We start from the raw sequence: 19,075 nt of genomic DNA, 5'->3' as shown, positions 1-19,075 counted from the left end.
TTGTATAACTAAAATATAAATGCCTGCAATAATAAACGGCTTTACCTATTTTCCTTAGTTCCATCGAAGTTTCAAACTGTTGTCCAGAAACTATCAGCAAAACTGCAAGGTTAATTCCTGAATAAAGGGATGATTGGAGTTCAAACCCTTTGCGATACCTATAATTATAGAACCACCAAATTCTTATTATAACATCTTACTTTAAAGTGAAATGTGTAGATAATAATATAAACTACATTCTCATAAAAATGATTATTACTCTAATGTTTTATAGTTCCTCCGATAATTCTGACAGGTCCACACAGCATTAATGCTTTGACAATGTAAGAGCAACGCAGTAACTTATGCCAAGAAGTTTTAAATTTTTATCCTTATATTTTGATCATAAAAGCACATATTGACTAAATAAAAGGGGAATCATAAAGCATTCAAAAACTTAAAATCCATTATAATCTTCCCAAATGACCATAATTTGATACTTAAATCTCGTTTTAAGTTAAACTTTCAGTTTATACTTGATATTTTTATTTTATAGAAATGGCATCAATCATGAGTTATTTCTCTACTTGTCATTTGTTTGCTTGCTTACATTATCACAACACTGAATCAATTCTTCATGTATGAAGATAATGTCTGAATCCCAGACCCTAAATGGCTATCAATGCCAATGTACAGGGGGAAGAATGGGTAGGGAATCTACCACATTAGGATAGGGAATGAGATAAAAAGAAGGAGTGCCATTTATACAGTTTCATTTTAACTCTTTGCTATATTCTTTACTAGACATAAAATGTTTATTTATTAGCAAGTATGACTTCTTTGAGAAGGAAAAGCAATTTAAATTCAATGGAGTGGTAACATGAAGTTGGTACCATGGATTTACAAACCAGGAGTGATTTTCTTTTCATTTATATGACAAGAGAATTTAGTGGCCCACTCCCTATCAAAGGGAAAGGTTATTTAGTTGGTTAAAATGTGGTCTTAGGAACTTTCAGGGATAACGCAAGTACCGCTACAGAGACTCGAGGACACCAAGACGTCACTGATACTCAACAAAACTCCAACCTTTCTCTAGCCCTTGCAATGGTCTAAGACTTAAAATTTCATCTTACTGGATTTTCTCATGTTTCTGTCACAATGAAAAGTTATACCAAAGCTAAGCAGGTAAAGATTCATGCTTCTATCCCCAGAACTTGAGATGCTGAGGCAAGAGATTTGCAATGAACTCCACATCAACAACACTTTTAAGAAGAACAGGTAGGGGCAAAGAGGATGATATGGGATCATAGTCTAAGAGGGTAGTTGAGAGGGAGCTCTCTAAGGGCCCTAAGGTATGGGAGTGGCTGGGAATCCCAGCAAAATTTATGTACATAGAAATTGTGTTCATAGCATATTTCTCTGCCCTTTTGATTCTGGTAGGCCACCTGACTTATGTTAACCAAATGTGGCAGAAGTGAGTTTAAGTGGGTTCCTGAACATAAGCTCCAACAGGCCTTGTAGGTCCCACCTTTACTTTCAATATCAGCTGTCAGATATGAATGGGGTCATATTAGATTTTCTAGCTGTGCCAAACCCTCAAGCTGACACCAACTTTAGGAGTGAGTCCTAGAAAAGGAACTGCCTTAAAACCACACAGAATTACAACCCACAAATGGCTACAATGGGAAGCTACTAACATTCAGGGATGCTAGGTAGTAAGCCACAGAAGGGACATTCCCTAAAATATACCCGTTGCCTAAAACAGAATACTCCTGTTAAAAAATGCGTATCAGATATCATCAGTCCTTGATCAAAATTATCCGATGATATCCCTTCCCCATTTAAGAGGAAAATAATCTTTATGTCTCATTCATTCATCTTATTTTTGCTTATTCCTTACCATAACTGAGTGGGTCCAACACGGTTCCTCCCCCAACATTTTTGCCTTTGCTCTTCCCCTTATGAGGAACACTTTCTTCAGAGTTATCTGTGAAGCCTATTCCTTCACTGCCTTCCTATCTCCACCTGCCTTCACTATCCTACTTAAAACCACAAACTATGGACTAGAAATATAGATCAATGAGAGAGCACTTGCCTAGCATGCACAAGCCCTGGGTTTGATCTCTAGAAACCCCAAAATAAAACAAAATAAATTAAAAATATAAGACCATTCTCCCAGACTTCCTTTTACTCTCTTTCCCTGATTACCCACCCCAAGCCTTTACCATCAGCTGATATTCTATAGATTTTATTTGCTTGCTGACTTTTCTTACTAGTAAGGCCAGGTCTCCAAAGACAAGGATTCATATCTACTATGTCTGTTCAACTCATCTAAAAGTGCGTAGCCCAAAGCAAGCCTTCAATAAATTCAATAATAAATAAATAAATAAATAAATAAATAAATAAATAAATAAATAAATAGATAAAAATCGATTGACTAAAGACAGGCAGACATGAACAGCTTACTGGGAAGATGAAGCCCTATGGTGGTGGAGACAATTCTGGAAAGGGTAGCTGGTTCTGAGTATGTGAAGCCTCATTCCCGTCTCAGGAATGTGGAGATGTATGGGGTAAGCATAATCAACAGGAACCACTATTTCTCATGGTTTTCTCTCAGATCCAGGAATCTGAACATTCCTTGACCACATACATATATTGCAATTGTTTTCAGTCAGTCAGCAGCCATACACACACTAGGGAAAGACCTGACTACTCTGCCTACATGGTTCTGTTCTATGAAGCACTGTGCGTGTACTATTTACCACTCAATGGCACTGTCTCTGCTTGCATCCTCTTCACAACCTGAATCCAGGAAGATGTCCTTGTATATCCTCCCACACAGGCAAAACATGTCAGGAGCTGGGTGGTCACAGCTTTGCAGAACTTGGAGCATGACCTGAAGAGCCTTTTCACGGTCACCTGTGTTGTTTCTCCTGAAAGATATGTTATAAGATCACAGTCATGTAATTTAACATGTTTATGTATATATTTGTTCTGCTCAAAGGAAAAATACTTTAAGATTTCTTTTTTCTTTTTTTGCCTGTAGCCTCAGCCCCCATAACCATACAAGATAATTCTTTTTTTTTTTTTGGCTCGATTTTTTTTTAAATTTTTTTTATTATTATTTTCTTTATTTACATTTCAAATGCTATCCCAAAAGTTTCCCATACCCCTCCCCCCACCTCTGTTCCCCTACCCACCCACTCCCACTACTTGGCCCAGGCCTTGCCTAAGATAATTCTAATAATAAATAGTATTTTATTTCTATTCTTGTCATCCTTTTTGGACATGATCTCACTTTGTAGCCCTGGCTGTTCCCTGAACAAGCTGTTTACTCAAACTCGCAGCGATTCTTCTGCCTTTGCCTCTCTGGTGCTGGTACAGACACGTGCCACCATGCCAGGCTCTTCTTAGATTTCTCTGTTTCCCATTGGTCTGTGACTATGAAGGTTTTTTGCCTATAGCTACCATTTTCTCCACTTTTTAATACTTTTAACATTTTACATAAAAATGTAAAAGGCAAACATCCTGATTTAACAATTCCACTTCTAGAATTTATAATGTATAATTTCCCGAACAAATGTTGAAAGAGACATTTGTTATGGCATTGCTTTTAATAGTGAACAATTGGGGATGGTTGCAAATGTCTGTTAACAATAAATGAACAGATAGATATATTGTATAACAACCAAGCTATGTAATACCATTATGCAGTTCTTAGAATAATAATATAAATAATAATGTTGAATAATATACATAATGTTTTATGGAAAATGCTAATGGAGGGGCTGGAGAAATGGTTCAGCGGTTAAGAGCACTGATTGCTCTTCCAGAGGTCCTGAGTTCAAATCCCAGCAACCACATGGTGGCTCACAACCATCCATAATGAGATCTTATGCCCTCTTCTGGTGCTGTCTGAAGACAGTTTAGATATAATAATAAATAAATCTTAAAAAGATGCCAATAGAAAGCATGATCTTGTTCTTTGAAATAAATACTACTAACATATATATTCATGCATATAGACAGATGCCTGGAAGGATACACATTCAACTTTTTAGAAAACTCCTGTGAGGACTTACGTAAAGTGGTATTTTTTATGCCTTGTTAATAACTGATAACAATAGTGAATTTTTAAAATATTTTAGTTGGGATATGCCACCCAGCTCTAACTGGAATGAAATTCACTATGTAGCCCCAGTCTGGCCTCAACTTCATGGTAATCCTTCTGCCTCAGCCTCCCAAATTCTGAGATTACATGTGCCAACTACTATACCAAGCTTTATTTTAGTAAACCAATAAAAATTATCCTTAATTTCTTGGTACTTTTATATCAGGTGTGCTTTCCTAAAGATATATACCTCAAAAACACACTTCATTATCCAAGAGACATAATAGTACCTAGTGTTTCTCAACAAGGAATCCTCTTTACAATTAAATCCTAGAGAACATCACTGCATCATTTGAATGACTATTTTCTAAATTCTCCCAAAGATGGAACATGACTAGTTCCATTGTACATGCATGAGATAAATTTATTATGTCATACAGTGGGTCCCATAGGGCATTAGGGTTTAATTCCCGTGTTGGAACTCAACCCAGGATGAGAAGGGACAATCTAGACACTTGGCATCCTTCTGGAAGCCTGTAATAATTAAGCCTGTTTTCCACTCTGTCTTTTTTTTATCCTCTACTTTGGTCTTGTTTTAATATATTTGATTTCTTCTCTGTCATACAGTGTCTAATTTAGTCAGCCTGCAAAACAGATTGCTTTTTGTATGGCCTATCATGGCATTCTTTAATTGTTAGAGATAACAGATACTAAACCAACTCAAATTTACTAAAGCATCTATAACATCTATAGTAAGAATAAGGAAAACAGTTCTATACCGGATACTAGCCAACTTTTGAGTCATGCAATATTCAGGATTTTGCAAAGAACGTACTTAATTCACCTAAATGCTTAATTATTGATGATAATTCGGGTTAGATTTTTTTTCTGGACTAGTTATACTAAGATTTCCTTTTCAGTTTTTAAATTATTACTATTAACTTGCACTTACCCTTATTAAAACAAAATGTCTTTTTGAATATACACAAAACAAAACAAAAATCAAGCACCTGAAAAAATTAAAAGCCAAGAGATTTTTCAGCTTAAATGCCACTTTAAGACAGGTGCTAAAGAGCTAATACCTTTAGCGGTTACTAATCAGCTTTCAGTTCTGCTTATCATTTTCAGATCCCAAGTATCCAGAAACAAGTCCTAAAGACAACTCCTCCTGGGTTTATTCAGTCAGAGGTTTAGTCACAGAAGGGACACTCCCTAAAATATACCCATTGCCTAAAACTGAGAATACTCCTGTTAAAAATACATATCAGATATCATCAGTCCTTGATCAAAATTATCCACTGATGTCCCCTCCCCATTTAAGAGGAAAATAATCTTTATATCTTATTCATTCATCTTATTTTTGCTTATTCCTCACCATTACTGACTATGTCCAACATGGTTCCTCCCCCAATATCTTTGCCTTTGCTCTTCCCCTTATGACCGATTTACAAGGAAGAGAAAGTAAAGATGATAGGGTCTTAATTGTATTAGACATACCTAGGGGTCTTTAAAAGTCTAGGGATCCAGTATGTGCCCTAGATCAATTACATGTGAATCTCCAGAGATGATATTTGGATCCCCATGCCTTGTATCTTGCACATTCTGATCCAGTATGTTGGCACTACTACTAAGTCTATTGAACAATCCTCAGGCTGATTGTTTGATCTACACATACATTTGACTAATGTGTGCATTTGATCTGTGTGTGCACTTTATAACTGTGACTACTTTTTCATTCATGTGATGTCCCCCAATCCTGTTTATCCATCAAGTACATGCCACTGGTTTTTATTTCACACCATATCTTAAGTTAGTCCACTCTTTATAACTTTCAGTTACCACCATAGCACAAGCCACTCATTTCCTACCATCTCCCTTGCTTCTCCACAATCTATTCTTAACACAGAAGTCATTGATCCTGCAACAATTTAATGTCAGGTAACAGATGGTTCTAATCTAGCCTCTCCTGGGTCAAGCTGGGTATGGTGGTGTATGCCTGTAATCCCAGACCTCTGGAGGCTAAAGCAGGAGGAATACTGTAAATCTGAGGCCTGGGCCACAGTAAGACTTTGTGTCTAATAACAAGACAGCAGCAGCAGCAACAACAACAACACAATAACAACAAACTCTTCAGGCACTCTTAGAAGTATCATCTTCTAAAAATGGTCTTCAATATTTCCCAAGATCTTGTCGCTAGCTATTTCTCCAATCTCATCTCTTAATATCTAACACTCCCTATAATCTATTCTGCTCAAGCTCTGCAAGCCTTCTTATTGTTCCCAGGGCTGGTAAATACATGACATGGCCCCTGATTACTTTGACTTTACTCCATATAACTTTCTAATAACTCAGGTCCTCTCCAATGAGACCACTCTCCTTTCTAGAACACTGTCTTGCAACTGCTGTAAATATAATAGATTTTTAAGGTACACAAACATGTACAGAATCATTTCTGTCGTGGGAAGTCAGGATGAGTTCAATTCTTGAACTATCACAATTTCCACATTTGTTTACCTGGTAAATGTAGATGACTAAAGGAAAGAATCTTTCTTTGATAGTAAAGACAAGGAGCAAAGCAGCTTTTTTTTTTTTAAAGAAAAAAATAGTAGGTGATAGAATAAAATGCAATCTAGAATCATTCTTAAGCAAAACAAAATCACTTATCCTAAACATTTTCTTGCTTCATCCCCACCCTCTGAATTTAGTCTAGAAAGCCACAAATGAAAGAGATATGCAGAAACCAAAAGCTGCTGTATGTGTTAGTCACAACACTTAGATTCCAGGTCCTGCAAGAACTGAATCCAAAGATATCAGGAATGGCAGTCCCTGGCCCTTCCTGTACAAATATTGACAAGACAGAAACAGCAGCAGGGGACAGGAGGTTGGGGTTGGGCTAATCACAACTGAAGTGAATCAAATTAAAAAATGCAATCCACTTTCAACCCAGCTATTCTCTAAAACCATAAAAAAGCCATAAATGCTAATCACCAGGCCTAGACAAGGTCTCTAATATTCACAGTAACAAACAAAATAAAACCACACTTCAGACTTAGGTCTTTTACGTATGTGTGGAGTATAGTAAAATATTGAGATGTGCAGAGAAGCAGAAAAATGCAATGCAATAATTGATATATAACATAACCAACTGGACTGATCAATGATGACTTTATTGAAAGTGACAAAAACTTGGGAAGGGTAGGTTACCCACATGCAATGATCCCAGCATTTGGGAGCCTGAGGCACAAGAAACTGCATGAAGTTCCGGCTAGCCTCAGCTACAGTGTAAGACCCTTTCACAAAAAAATCTCCACTCCAAACAAGAGCATGAAATCAACTATTAAAAAATACATTGCTTCTATGACTATTGTGCATGGTGGGAGAAAATGAAAGGAGAAGAGGAGGAGGAAAGAGGGAAGAGGAAAAGAAGGAATTCAATTACATGTGAATCTCCAGAGATGATATTTGGATCCCCATGCCTTGTATCTTGCACATTCTGATCCAGTATGTCGGCACTATTACTAAGTCTATTGAACAATCCTCAGGCTGATTATTTGATCTACACATACATTTGACTAGTGAGTGCATTTGATCTGTGTGTGCACTTTATAACTGTGACTACTTTTTCATTCATGTGATGTCCCCCAATCCTGTTTATCCATCAAGTACATGCCACTGGTTTGGAAAAGAAGGAATGAAGGAAAAGAAGGAATGAAGAAAGGAAGGAGAGAAATGAAAACTCCAAAACACAAGTCAAAGAACCACAGGAAAACAATGAAAATCATTGAATGAGCATATACCAAGTCAGACACTATCCCAGACCTCTGCCACTAACCCCCCCAAAACCCCTCAAAAAACTGGGGCTGGATGGTGGGGAAAAATGACTAGGAAAGGGCAAAAAAAAGAGATAACTTTTGGGGTGTTTAAACCATTGTACCTCTTGATAGTGGTAATCTCATAAGTGTAGTTTGCTGACCACACTTGTATCAGATTATATACTTACACTTTACATTTTATTGCATATAAGCTATGCCAAAATTTGTATTAAGGGCATACAGAAAACAACTGGTATACCTGATAGTGTTTTATTGGGCCAGTGCTGGGTCTGTTTTCTTTCAGATACGTTTTGTCTTCAATATTCTGCTTCATTCAAGGAGCTAAGTCTCCAGGTTTCTGATAACTATCTATCTGGTAATAGCCATTGAAAGGCTATCTAGGTAGGTAACTGGAGGATATGGAGAAGGAAGAGACCAGGCAACTTTGCCCTTTCCTGGCTTGGGGCACCTCCAGCCACAGATGGTTCTCTTCCATAAACAGCTCCCATCAGGCTGCCTCCAGGTTTCTCTGATATCTTGCCTTCTGGTAATTTCACCTCTATTCTAGACCTTTCCAAGACTGGGTATGGTGGCCCACGCCTTTAATCCCAGCACTTGGGAGGCAGAAGCAGGCGAATTTCTGAGTTCAAGGCCAGCCTGGTCTACAGAGTGAGGTCCAGGACAGCCAGGGCTACACAGAGAAACCCTGTCTCGAAAAACCAAAATAAAAAAAACAAAAAAACAAAAACCAAAAACCAAAAACCAAAAAAACCTTTCCAGATAAAGGGTGGCAGCAGCTTTAATTTCTAGGGTAACTCCTGATTTTCTGACTCTCTCTTCAACTCTCTTTGCCTGTGCAACCAATTTCCTGTGTTCACTTTTCTCTGTTTAATACATAGAGTAGTTGTTTCCTGATTGAGCTCTGACAGATACACACCTGCCACAAGAAAGCAGTTGCCCTCCCCTGGCCAGATGCCTCATATTTACAGATGAGAAGGGAACAATTAGAGACAACCTAACCTGTGTTCTCATGCCAATGATGCCCACAGCCAAAGAAACACAAACCAAAATAGGTGTTTCCTACTCTACAAGTAAGTCCAAGTTATATTACAGGGCAGAAGCATTCCTGCCATGCTCTCATCATACAAAGTTCCCTCAGCCTTCAGGGAGATCACAAAGAAATACATGTGATGGCTCTATATGAATGACCAGAAGACTGCAATAGAGCTGGACACCTTGCAGACTGGCTCTCCAACTTACACAAAGACAGCAGGATCTGAAGCACATTCCTGCCTTGATCCTGCCCTGTGACATGTTAACGGAGATCTTCACAATGGATCCAGTTACATGTCCACTCCTATCTACCAATAGGAGTGGGCTCATTGCAGCTTATTTCCCTTTCTTCCCAATCACCCAGACTTCATTTCCCAACTTCCCTTGCAAGTAGGTGGGATTTAATTTGGGTGAATGGACACAAGAAGGAAGGAACAACAAACATCAACCCCTCACTAGGCTCATACCAGCCTCCATACAATGATTGGACAGAGATAAAATGATAAATAAAATATGGTCTATGGAATGCTTAAGAAATCAATGCTTAGCAACAAAAATGAAGTGTGGACACAGTCTACAACACAAATGAATGTTTAAAATATTGCGGCACATGACAAAAGCCGTACACAAAACAACAACTACTTTATCATTCTATTTATAGGGAATGGCCAGGGCAGGCAAAGCCATAGACAGAAATGGGGAAAAAAGTGAGGGAATTGGAATTAACTACTAATGGGTTGCCAGAATAGATTAATAGTGAATAGGGAGGAAGCCTGGAGGAAACAAGAAAGGGAAGTGACTACTAATAGATTTATTCAGGACAAATGCTCTAAAATTAACTGTCGTTGTGATTGTACAAGTTTGACAATATGCTAAAACTCACTGACTTACTTCTATGGGTGAACTGCATGGTATGTATGAGATACTGCAATAAAGTTGCAATTCACTATGTTCTTCACTTTTTATCACTTGACTTAAAGGAGATCTGACAGTCTATGTAAGGACAGAGCCTTGAGATGGACAGAGAGATGGTTGTCAAGTAATAACCTGAAGAAGGGACTGTCCAACCAGAATACATCTACATTTGGATGTTGCACGAGGGAAGAGACAGTTTTACTTTCTGGGCTGTTTCTTATAGCACTTACCATACCTGGTGAGTACATAAGTCAACAATACTAAGGAGGCAGGTGCTTTCCTGGCCAGGAGGATAAATTCTCTTCTGAGTCTCTAATCAAATCGCCCTTTTGGAAAATACCTGGGAGCCCTGACTGTAAAGATTTCCACCACCATTGACCATGACCTATGTAAGCCTCCCTTCTTCCATATCTCCTGTTTTAGGTCCTAATTCAAGGGATGTTATGTGTGGAAATTTGGATCAAAAACAACCCCACAGTCTCTGAATACCTGGTCCCCTGCTGGTGGTATTATTCGGGGAGATTATGGAACCTACAGGAGGTAGAACTTTGTTAGGTAGTAGGTTACTGGGGGCAGGCTTTGAGTGTTTATGGTCTCATCTCACTATTCTGGCCTACATATGCATCAGGCATTCATATGGTGCACAGACATACATGCAGAAAAAAAACACACCCATAGACAGAATAAAGTTAAAATTAAAATAGTTTTAAAATACTCATTAAAATATAAATACAATACGACAACTTTTGACAGTTTCATACATATAAATGTATACATATATACCTGTATAATACAACTAATTGATCTATATTCAGTCGTGTGATCCTCTATCATCACCCCTTTCTTTCCCTCTGAATTTTTAGTTTTCTGCTGTTTTACTAAATAGCACATTGTCAAACTGCCTTCAAATATTTATGTTTAATATACATAGATTAGTCTCAAATATTGGTCAGATGAGCTTATTTCAGAGGGTAGTGGTTAATGGAGAGAACTCTAACTATCCAAAGTGTTTGAGAATAAGTGATTCTGAATACTCAGCTATAGATGGGATACCCGAGGAACATCTCAAAAGAGCATGGGTGAAAGAATTTAAGAGCTAGAGGATGGGAATGGTGCTGTGAAATGCTGTTCTCTGGACATGACTTGGCTGTTATATACATGAACTCACAGCAGCTGTGGTTACCAGAATAAGACCTACAGAAAATTGAACCATGCGAAAATTTCAACAGGATGTGAGTTGGACGGTTATGGGCTCTTGACAGATGATGGCCTCTGAAGGAAGAAAAGTCACTTTTCTTTAGGGTAGGGTGGTCACTGGGAGGTAGCCCATGACCCAGTGAATGACTGACCACACATCCATGCACATAAGGACAACACAAATTGGATTTGGTGTGTTATTTTAAAAAGAGGACATAAATTTGAGAAGGAGATGTGTTTCTGGTCAGCCTGGGGAAGTTTCAGGGAGGAGTAGGGGATAGATATGACCAAATCACATTTAATACATGCATGAAATTCTAAAGAACAAATAAAAAACATTAATTAAAATAGGAATTTGTCTCATTTTAGAAGGCCATTTGAAAGTTAGCATTGATGTTTCATTTGGATCAATGACAAAGCCAACAATCTCCATCTGTTCATAAGTGAGGGGACAGGGGTGGTTCGCTCATAATACTGATGCTCCTAAGTTGCTCTCCGGAGAAGCTCCAGTTATGTGTACATACTCCAGAGATGTACCACTAAAAGCTTTCTGGGTACTCATTTATCAGAAAATCAAACAAAACATTTTTTTGAGATGGGAGTTTTTTTCCTATGTTGCTCAGGAGGTCTCAAGCTCCTAGGTCCAAAAGATCCACTTGCCTCAGCATTTTTAGTATCCGGGACAACAGTTGTGAGCCAATTCACTTTTAAAACCACTTTTGAATAGAGAAATATTATATCCTAGCAAAAAACTTCACTTGAGTAGGGGATAGGTGGGAAGAATTGGAAGGGGAAAAGGGAGATGGAGGTGTGGAAATTACATAGAAATTATAAAAACTTATACATATATATGTATATATATATTAGAAAAAGAACACAGATACGCAATATTTTTAGTTTTAATGTTATAACTGTAAGTTAAAATTTTTCCTAGAAATGCAAGATATCAGCTAACATTTTAACATTTAATAATTTAGCCATTATTATATATAGAACGGCTAACCTAGATATTGAATGCTAGTATTTATTGGTCTTGTATGTCCTGTAATTCTCACCATGCAAAGGAAAACTATCAGAGATATTTGACCAACATTAATCTATCATTTTACATGTGCTACAGCCTTAAAGATACTTGACATTCTTGATATGACTTAATGATATTAAGACTATTCTTGAAAACAAAATTCATAGCAACTAGTCTGACAAGGACTTACAATGTACATTATCCAGAGGCATCCTAGACAATGACGGTTTTAATGCCCTGCTATTTTATGTACCCTAAGTATTATGCAAATGAAATAATTGTTTAAGAAAAAAATCTTCGATAGAATATAACATCAGGGCTGGTGAGATGGCTCAGTGGGTAAGGGCACCCGACTGCTCTTCCGAAGGTCCTGAGTTCAAATCCCAGCAACCACATGGTGGCTCATAACCATCCGTAACAAGAACTGATGCCCTCTTCTGGAGTGTCTGAAGACAGCTACAGTGTACTTAGATATAATAAATAAATAAATCTTAAAAAAAAGAATATAACATCAATAATCATTCTCACTCATGTAAACATTTCAAATAGTTCTGGTTTCTTCTGCAGAGCAGAGTAAGCCACCATAACAAACTAAAATGAAATGACTCCCATAATTCTGTGAAAAATATAATGTAGGAAGAAGTCTATTTTAAGAAGAAACACTGATGAAAATAGGAGGCATTGGTGATGTAAAATCAGCTCCAAGAACAGTAGGGGTAGCAGACAGAGCCCTGCCCTTATCCTCCCAGCACTCATCTCCACAGACTTGATAGAGCCTTAATAATAAAAACTGCTACTGCTACTGCACAGTAGTCTGCAAGCAATGATGGGTGGGATTTGGTAGGTAAGCTAACAGCTTCCTCTCCTTTAGGTAAGACAACTATATGGTTTGTTCTAATTACAATAGAGTCCTAGTTTTCTACTTCTTCACATGCCTTCCACACCTATAACATTTCGGTTTTTCCCTGTCACATAGTCTCTCTTATTCTTCTGAAGTATCTTATGATCACTTCCCAAATAAATTGTACGCAGCTGTTTTGTTTTTATTTTTGCATTTTGCTTGTCTGTTTTGTTTTCCCAGAGGCTGCTTCTGGGAGAGAATGTACAGTATACTTTATAGTATACAGAAAAGCTTTGTTTTACCTCTACTTCTCCCTCACCCCTCTCTTAAGAGGGTCTCATGGACTCCAGACTGCCCTTGAGCTTACTATATGGCCAAGAAAGACCCTGAACTTCTGGGCTTACCATACCTGGTTTACATGGTACTAGGGAATCAACCCCAGGGCATTGTTCATAGTAGGAAAATACCAACTGAGCTATAGCCTTAGCCTTAGAAATTCTTTCTAAGGAAAACCCCTGTTAAGACTGTCAACCTGAAATTACTTCTAAATTCACCAGCAACAAGAATAATGAAAAGGATGGAGGCCAATCAAGGAAGAGAATAAATAATTTGAGGAAAGTTTAGCATTTAGCAGTAAAATAAATTATAAATATGCCTTTCAGCTAGCCAATGTTTTGACAAAATATTGTTTAAACAAAACATTCATGAATACAATGTGTTATCTGAAAGCATATGGAGCATGCTGCACTCTCTCTCAATGGTGACAGAATGGAGTTTCTCTCTGTGATTAGGGACTGAGACTGCTGACAGGAGAGAGGGTCCACTATGAAGGATAGGGCTCAAAAAATCTAGCAGCATTTACTAAAATGTGCTGCTTCATGTGACAAACTCATGGAATTTTTTAAAAGAAAAATAAAATTCCAAGGCAATCGGATACAACCCTTTGTTGTTGTTTTGTTTTAGAGGACTAATGCATTCAGAGAAGGTTGGTGAGTTGTTCAAAGATAAGACGACACGGATAGTGACAGAGTTAACACTTGGCTCATATGGGTGCCCTGCTTAATCCTCAGTAACACCCTAGTATATACAGAACAAAATGCAAATCCCTCATAAGTATGTAGTTCTCAAGTCTCTAGAGCCAACCTTCCTCATCAGCCACCTATTTCTGTCATAAATGATCCCTTCATTCAGGTTGAATTAAACTGATCATGACAGCTGAAGCCCACCATTCCTCTTTTTTTTTTTTTAACAAACAAAAAGATGATTTTATTGGGTAATAGACTAAATATACTAAAATCAGTGCTAAATGAAAGCAGAATGGTTTCATTTTTTTTTCTTTTTTCCCAATAGGCCTCTTGTCAACATCAATTACTGAAATACTTGGGGTAGTACCAGCTGACCTTGCAATTGTGCACTGAATACAACCAAAAGACTGGTGTCCAACTTATGGCCCATTCTCCTTTTTACAGTTTTATTATAGTCCCTCATTAATTGTGTATGCACACATGTATATAAATATGTCACAGCATCTATGTGGAGGTCACTTTGTAGGACTCAATTTTCTTTTACCATTATGTGGGTCCAGGGATTGAACTCATGTGGTCAGGTTTGTAAAGCAAATACCTTTACATGCTGAGCCATTTCACTGTCCCTCTCCTTTTATTTTTATCTTAATGAGGTTCTAATTCCTGAGAAGTCATATGACTTGTTTACAGGTGTCCAGGTAGACAGCAACAAAGTGGAGATGGAATATAGTAACCTACCCCAGATAAATACATTCTCCACCACACAAATATCTTTCTTGACAGTTCCCATAACACAGGCATAATATTGCTTTAGTGACAGCTGACATATACTAGAAATATTTTATTCACACACACCCAATCACTGGAGTCTTCTGTAAAGTATGACCTGAAACTACACTACTGACAGTATTTAACCTAAAATGGAAACTGCTGTCCTTGGACTCAGAAGGGAGATGTATATGGTTGATTTGATGGTCCTTGTGTCCCTTTAGAAAATTTTTCCTGAGAAATCTGAAAAACTACTTCCTTGTTTCCTTCTGATCATATGCTGTATTTCAAGGGCAATAGCAAAAGAAATGGATGCACATTCTGAGACATAAAAGAGTCTGAATGTACTGGATATTTGAAAGGATTAGGTGGTGTGGCTTTTTGAAGTAGGTATAGCTTTGTTGAAGGAAGTGTGTCACTGGAGGTGAGCTTTGAGGTTTCAAAAGCCCATGCTAAGCCCAGTCTGTCAGTGTCAGTTTATCTGTCTGCCTGCTTCCCCTGCACCACTGTGTGTGTGTGTGTGTGTGTGTGTGTGTGTGTGTGTGTGTTGTGTATCCCCTTAAGGATAAGCTACTGCCCCAGTGCCTGCCTGCTTGTCACTATGTTCCCCACTATGACAACAATGGATGAAACGCCTGAGACTATAAGCAAACACTTCCTTTTATATTAGTTGCCTTAGTTATGGTGTCTCTTTACAGCAATAGAATGGTGACTAAGACAAATGGTTAATGATTAGTGGTTTATTTTATGATAAAATGTACTGTAAATATTGTCCTAGCCCTTAAAAAAATCTGAATCTGATAGTTGAAGCATCAATGAAGTGATTGACTAGTAATGCTGTATCATTGGAATCTTTTGTATATTAAGTTCAAAGATGAAAGATCTGTTAAATCAAAGGTAAATAATAACATTTTCTTTCATATGCAGGATATATATGACATCCCCCTTCCCTGAGGCTCTTTGGTGACTTAGTCTCTGGGAGTTTGCAGGGGTCCGGGATAGCTGACACTGTTGGTCTTTCAATGGAGTTGCTATCCCCTTCAGCTCCTTCAATCCTTCCCCTAACTCTTCCATAGGGGTCCTCGGAAATTTCAGATTTTTTTGGTGATGGGTGTTCAACTGGTAAAGTCTATACATACTCTAAAACCTGGAGGGAAAAATCCCTAAAAGTGAAAATACTCTTAGTTCCAAACATTTAAAGTAAGAAATATCTTTTAAATTCATCTTTAAAAACTCATATTATCTATCTACTACCTACCTATCTGCCTATCTACCTATCTGCCTATCTATCTATCTATCTATCTATCTATCCATCCATTCATCCATCCATCCATCTTTGAGATAGGGTTTCATATAGCTCAAGCTGACCTTCAAACTCAGATTTGTCTCTCTGCAAAATCCAGTAAATTACATTAATTTTCTGTGTTTCCTGTAATTTGGCCTTTAGACAGTTCCAGAGGCAGGGACCCAAAAACAAAACAAACAGAAAATCCCTCCTCTCTGGTATCATAACACTCTGAATTAAGAAAACACTGTCGAATGCAGATTATTTCAGTACAATTACTTTGAGGAGAATGGGTTTGCTTATTTGTGTAAATTCAAAGGTGTGTGTTCATGTAATGCACACACATGATTATTTTTTAAATAATGGTCCATTATCTTCACTTATTCTTCATTAGCTCACTTCCCTTTCACAAACAAATTTCTGTTGATATATAAATGACTCAGTAAATAAAGGAGGACAAACAGGAGGGACAAAAAGGCATCAAAACAGGATGATATGGAAGGCTTGAGATGGCCAGTGAGAAGCAGTATGATCAGACAGAAAGGGCAAATAGTTTGTAAAAAAATAAAACCTGTATGATTGGCAAGGCTGCTGTGCAGAAGGAAGCACAATAATTCATTTTCTCAGCAAACTAATGCAGCAGGATTTTTGTTCATAGCAGCAGGATTCACAATAGTCAAAAGGTACAGGTATTCTAAATATGCATCAAAGATTGAATGGATAGATAATATATGGGTTATCCATACAATGAAATTTTACTCAGGCTTTAAAAGGAAGAAACTTCTGATACATAGCACAATGGCCATAGCACCTTGATTACACTAAGACAAATTAAATCAGCCACAGAAAGCTACACTTACACAAGATGTTGTTGAAAGTAGTCCAATTCATAGAAAGAATGGTGGTTACTATGTGCTCAAGTCAGGGGAAAATAGAGTTGAAAAGGGGAAAATAGAGTTGAAATGTAAATACACAGTTTCTGCTTGGAAGATGAAAATTCTAGGGATCTGTTTTACAGTAGTAAAAATGTATTTAATACTACTAAATCAAATTTTAGATTACATGCTTTTACCACAGTAAGAAACATTTATATTTTAATGAAAGTATCTATTATGAAGTACGAACATTCAGCTACCATCTAATACTCTGTTACATATGCCAAACCAAGCAACAAAAAGAAACTGGCCAGCAATTTCACGTAGAACCTCATGGTTTGTTTTGGTAGTCCTGCAGGCACACAAAATAAAGTATTTTGAGATTAGTGTAATTAATTATGCCATTACTAACCTTAGCTTTAAAGACTAGTATTACACATCATGCTGTGTTAAAATAATATGGTTATGGACCTAGATCATATTGATCAGCTGTTAATTTTATACCTTTACCTTTTTCTTTATCCTCCCTGAAATAAAAAGTCGGAATTACATAATTCTAAGCTGGCAGTGTTTAGGGTTCTCATCATTTGTAGGAAACCAATAAATACATTTTCTCTTTGCTTTATGGTAGCTGGAGATAATATACTATAATAATTGGAAGATGGCATTTTTCTATTCATGACAAACATGTAATATAGAATGGCTACTTATATAACCATAGAAAGTAGATGGTTACACTGAATAGTAAATATATACAGCACTGATAAAAGGGGGGTATGGCTACTCCAGAGATGACAAGCCTACATGATCTCAAAGACAAAGTGTCCTTTCACTTAAACAGCCTCTGGGGACCCCAGAAGCTAGGGTTTGGATGGCTTTGAACAAGGTTAGTTTCTCTCTGCTATATGCCAGATTAAATTACTGTCATCAACTATCCCATTCCTCCATTTCCAGGGACAGCAACCAAAGTAGAAAGATCTGCCCTGAATGTGGACTCAGAATAAAAGAGGGAAAGAGCCAATCATATAGCACATTCAAGCTCTATTTCTTCCCCACGCAAGCAGGTCTGTTGCTGTTACCTCAATTGCCTGTGGTTATTAGATATCTCTTCTTTAGCCTGGCAATGTAGATTTACATCAGAAACCCTACAAGAATCCCCATACCTATAGTCTTAGACTAGGACATTGGTTTCTTTTATTCTGCTGAGGCTTCTAGCTTCTTAGATTGAAAAACTACCAGGTTTTCAGACTTTCCATTGTAGTACAGATGACCATTGTTGGACTATGTAGTTTTCAAATGTATAAGCCAATATATTAAATTACCCTTTATAATTATGCATAATTTGCAACATACACACACACATATATAACCTATTGGTTCTTTTCCTACAGAGAGCACTGACAAATACAGGTTTTGGTGCCAGGAGTGCTATTGAAGCCTTTGGAACTGTCTTCCTTAGGAGTTTTAAAACACTTGGAGCTATAAACTAAAGAAGTTGTAACCAAAGTTTGGTGGGTGATTCTGGTGAGAGCATAGAAGACCAAAAAGTTAATTAAAATACAGACAGTAAAGATTATGCTTATGAGATCTCAGATGGGAACCAGACTCTACTTGGAATTAGACTATAGATTATTCATGTTATATCATAACAAGGAACCTATCTACAGTGTCTTGAGATTTTATAGGAGGATGAACTTAAAGGTGATAGATTAGGTTAGAGAGATGGCTCACTAGTCAAGAGTACCTGCTGCCCATCCAGGGGACTTGGCTTCAATTTACCAATACCCACATTTTGGCTCACAAACACTTAACTCTAATTCCAGGGGATTCAATACCCTTTTCTGACTTCTACAGGTACCAGACATATAAGCTGTATATAGACATACATGTGTGAAAAACACTCATATGTAAAAAAATAAAATTAATTAAAAAATAAAGGTCATAAATTACTAAATTTGGCAGAGGAAAGTTCAAGGGAACCAGACATTCAGATTGTGGCATCTGTCTTGCTGCTTGATTTTAGCCAAGTTTATAGTGAAAACTGTAAGCAGAAATGTTTGGATATTTTACAACTTGTTCAGAGAAGCAGCAGCTAGCTTGGAGGAAGGGAAAATACAGCTGCTGAAGAGATTTGGTCCATTAAAAGAAACCAAGATTTTTGACAAGGGGGCTAAAACCATCCAGTGGAAA

The 19,075-nt window shown here is 37.4% G+C and overlaps 1 protein-coding gene across 1 annotated transcript in view; it reads right to left on the bottom strand.

The window, feature by feature from the left end:
- The window catches only part of Map3k15 (mitogen-activated protein kinase kinase kinase 15), a 121,787-nt gene that overhangs the window by 44,449 nt on the left and 58,263 nt on the right, over positions 1–19,075 (bottom strand). Inside the window, exons 7-8 of the mRNA XM_021188626.2 lie at positions 2,742–2,912; positions 46–158 (exon numbers count right to left, since the gene is read on the bottom strand). Of these exons, the coding sequence (XP_021044285.1) occupies positions 46–158; positions 2,742–2,912 (284 nt within the window). The remainder of the gene's footprint in view (positions 1–45; positions 159–2,741; positions 2,913–19,075) is intronic.

This window comes from Mus pahari, chromosome X (assembly GCF_900095145.1).
Source record: "Mus pahari chromosome X, PAHARI_EIJ_v1.1, whole genome shotgun sequence".
In the NCBI taxonomy this organism is placed as follows: domain Eukaryota; kingdom Metazoa; phylum Chordata; class Mammalia; order Rodentia; family Muridae; genus Mus; species Mus pahari.
This window is presented reverse-complemented; position numbering and strand designations above follow the sequence as displayed.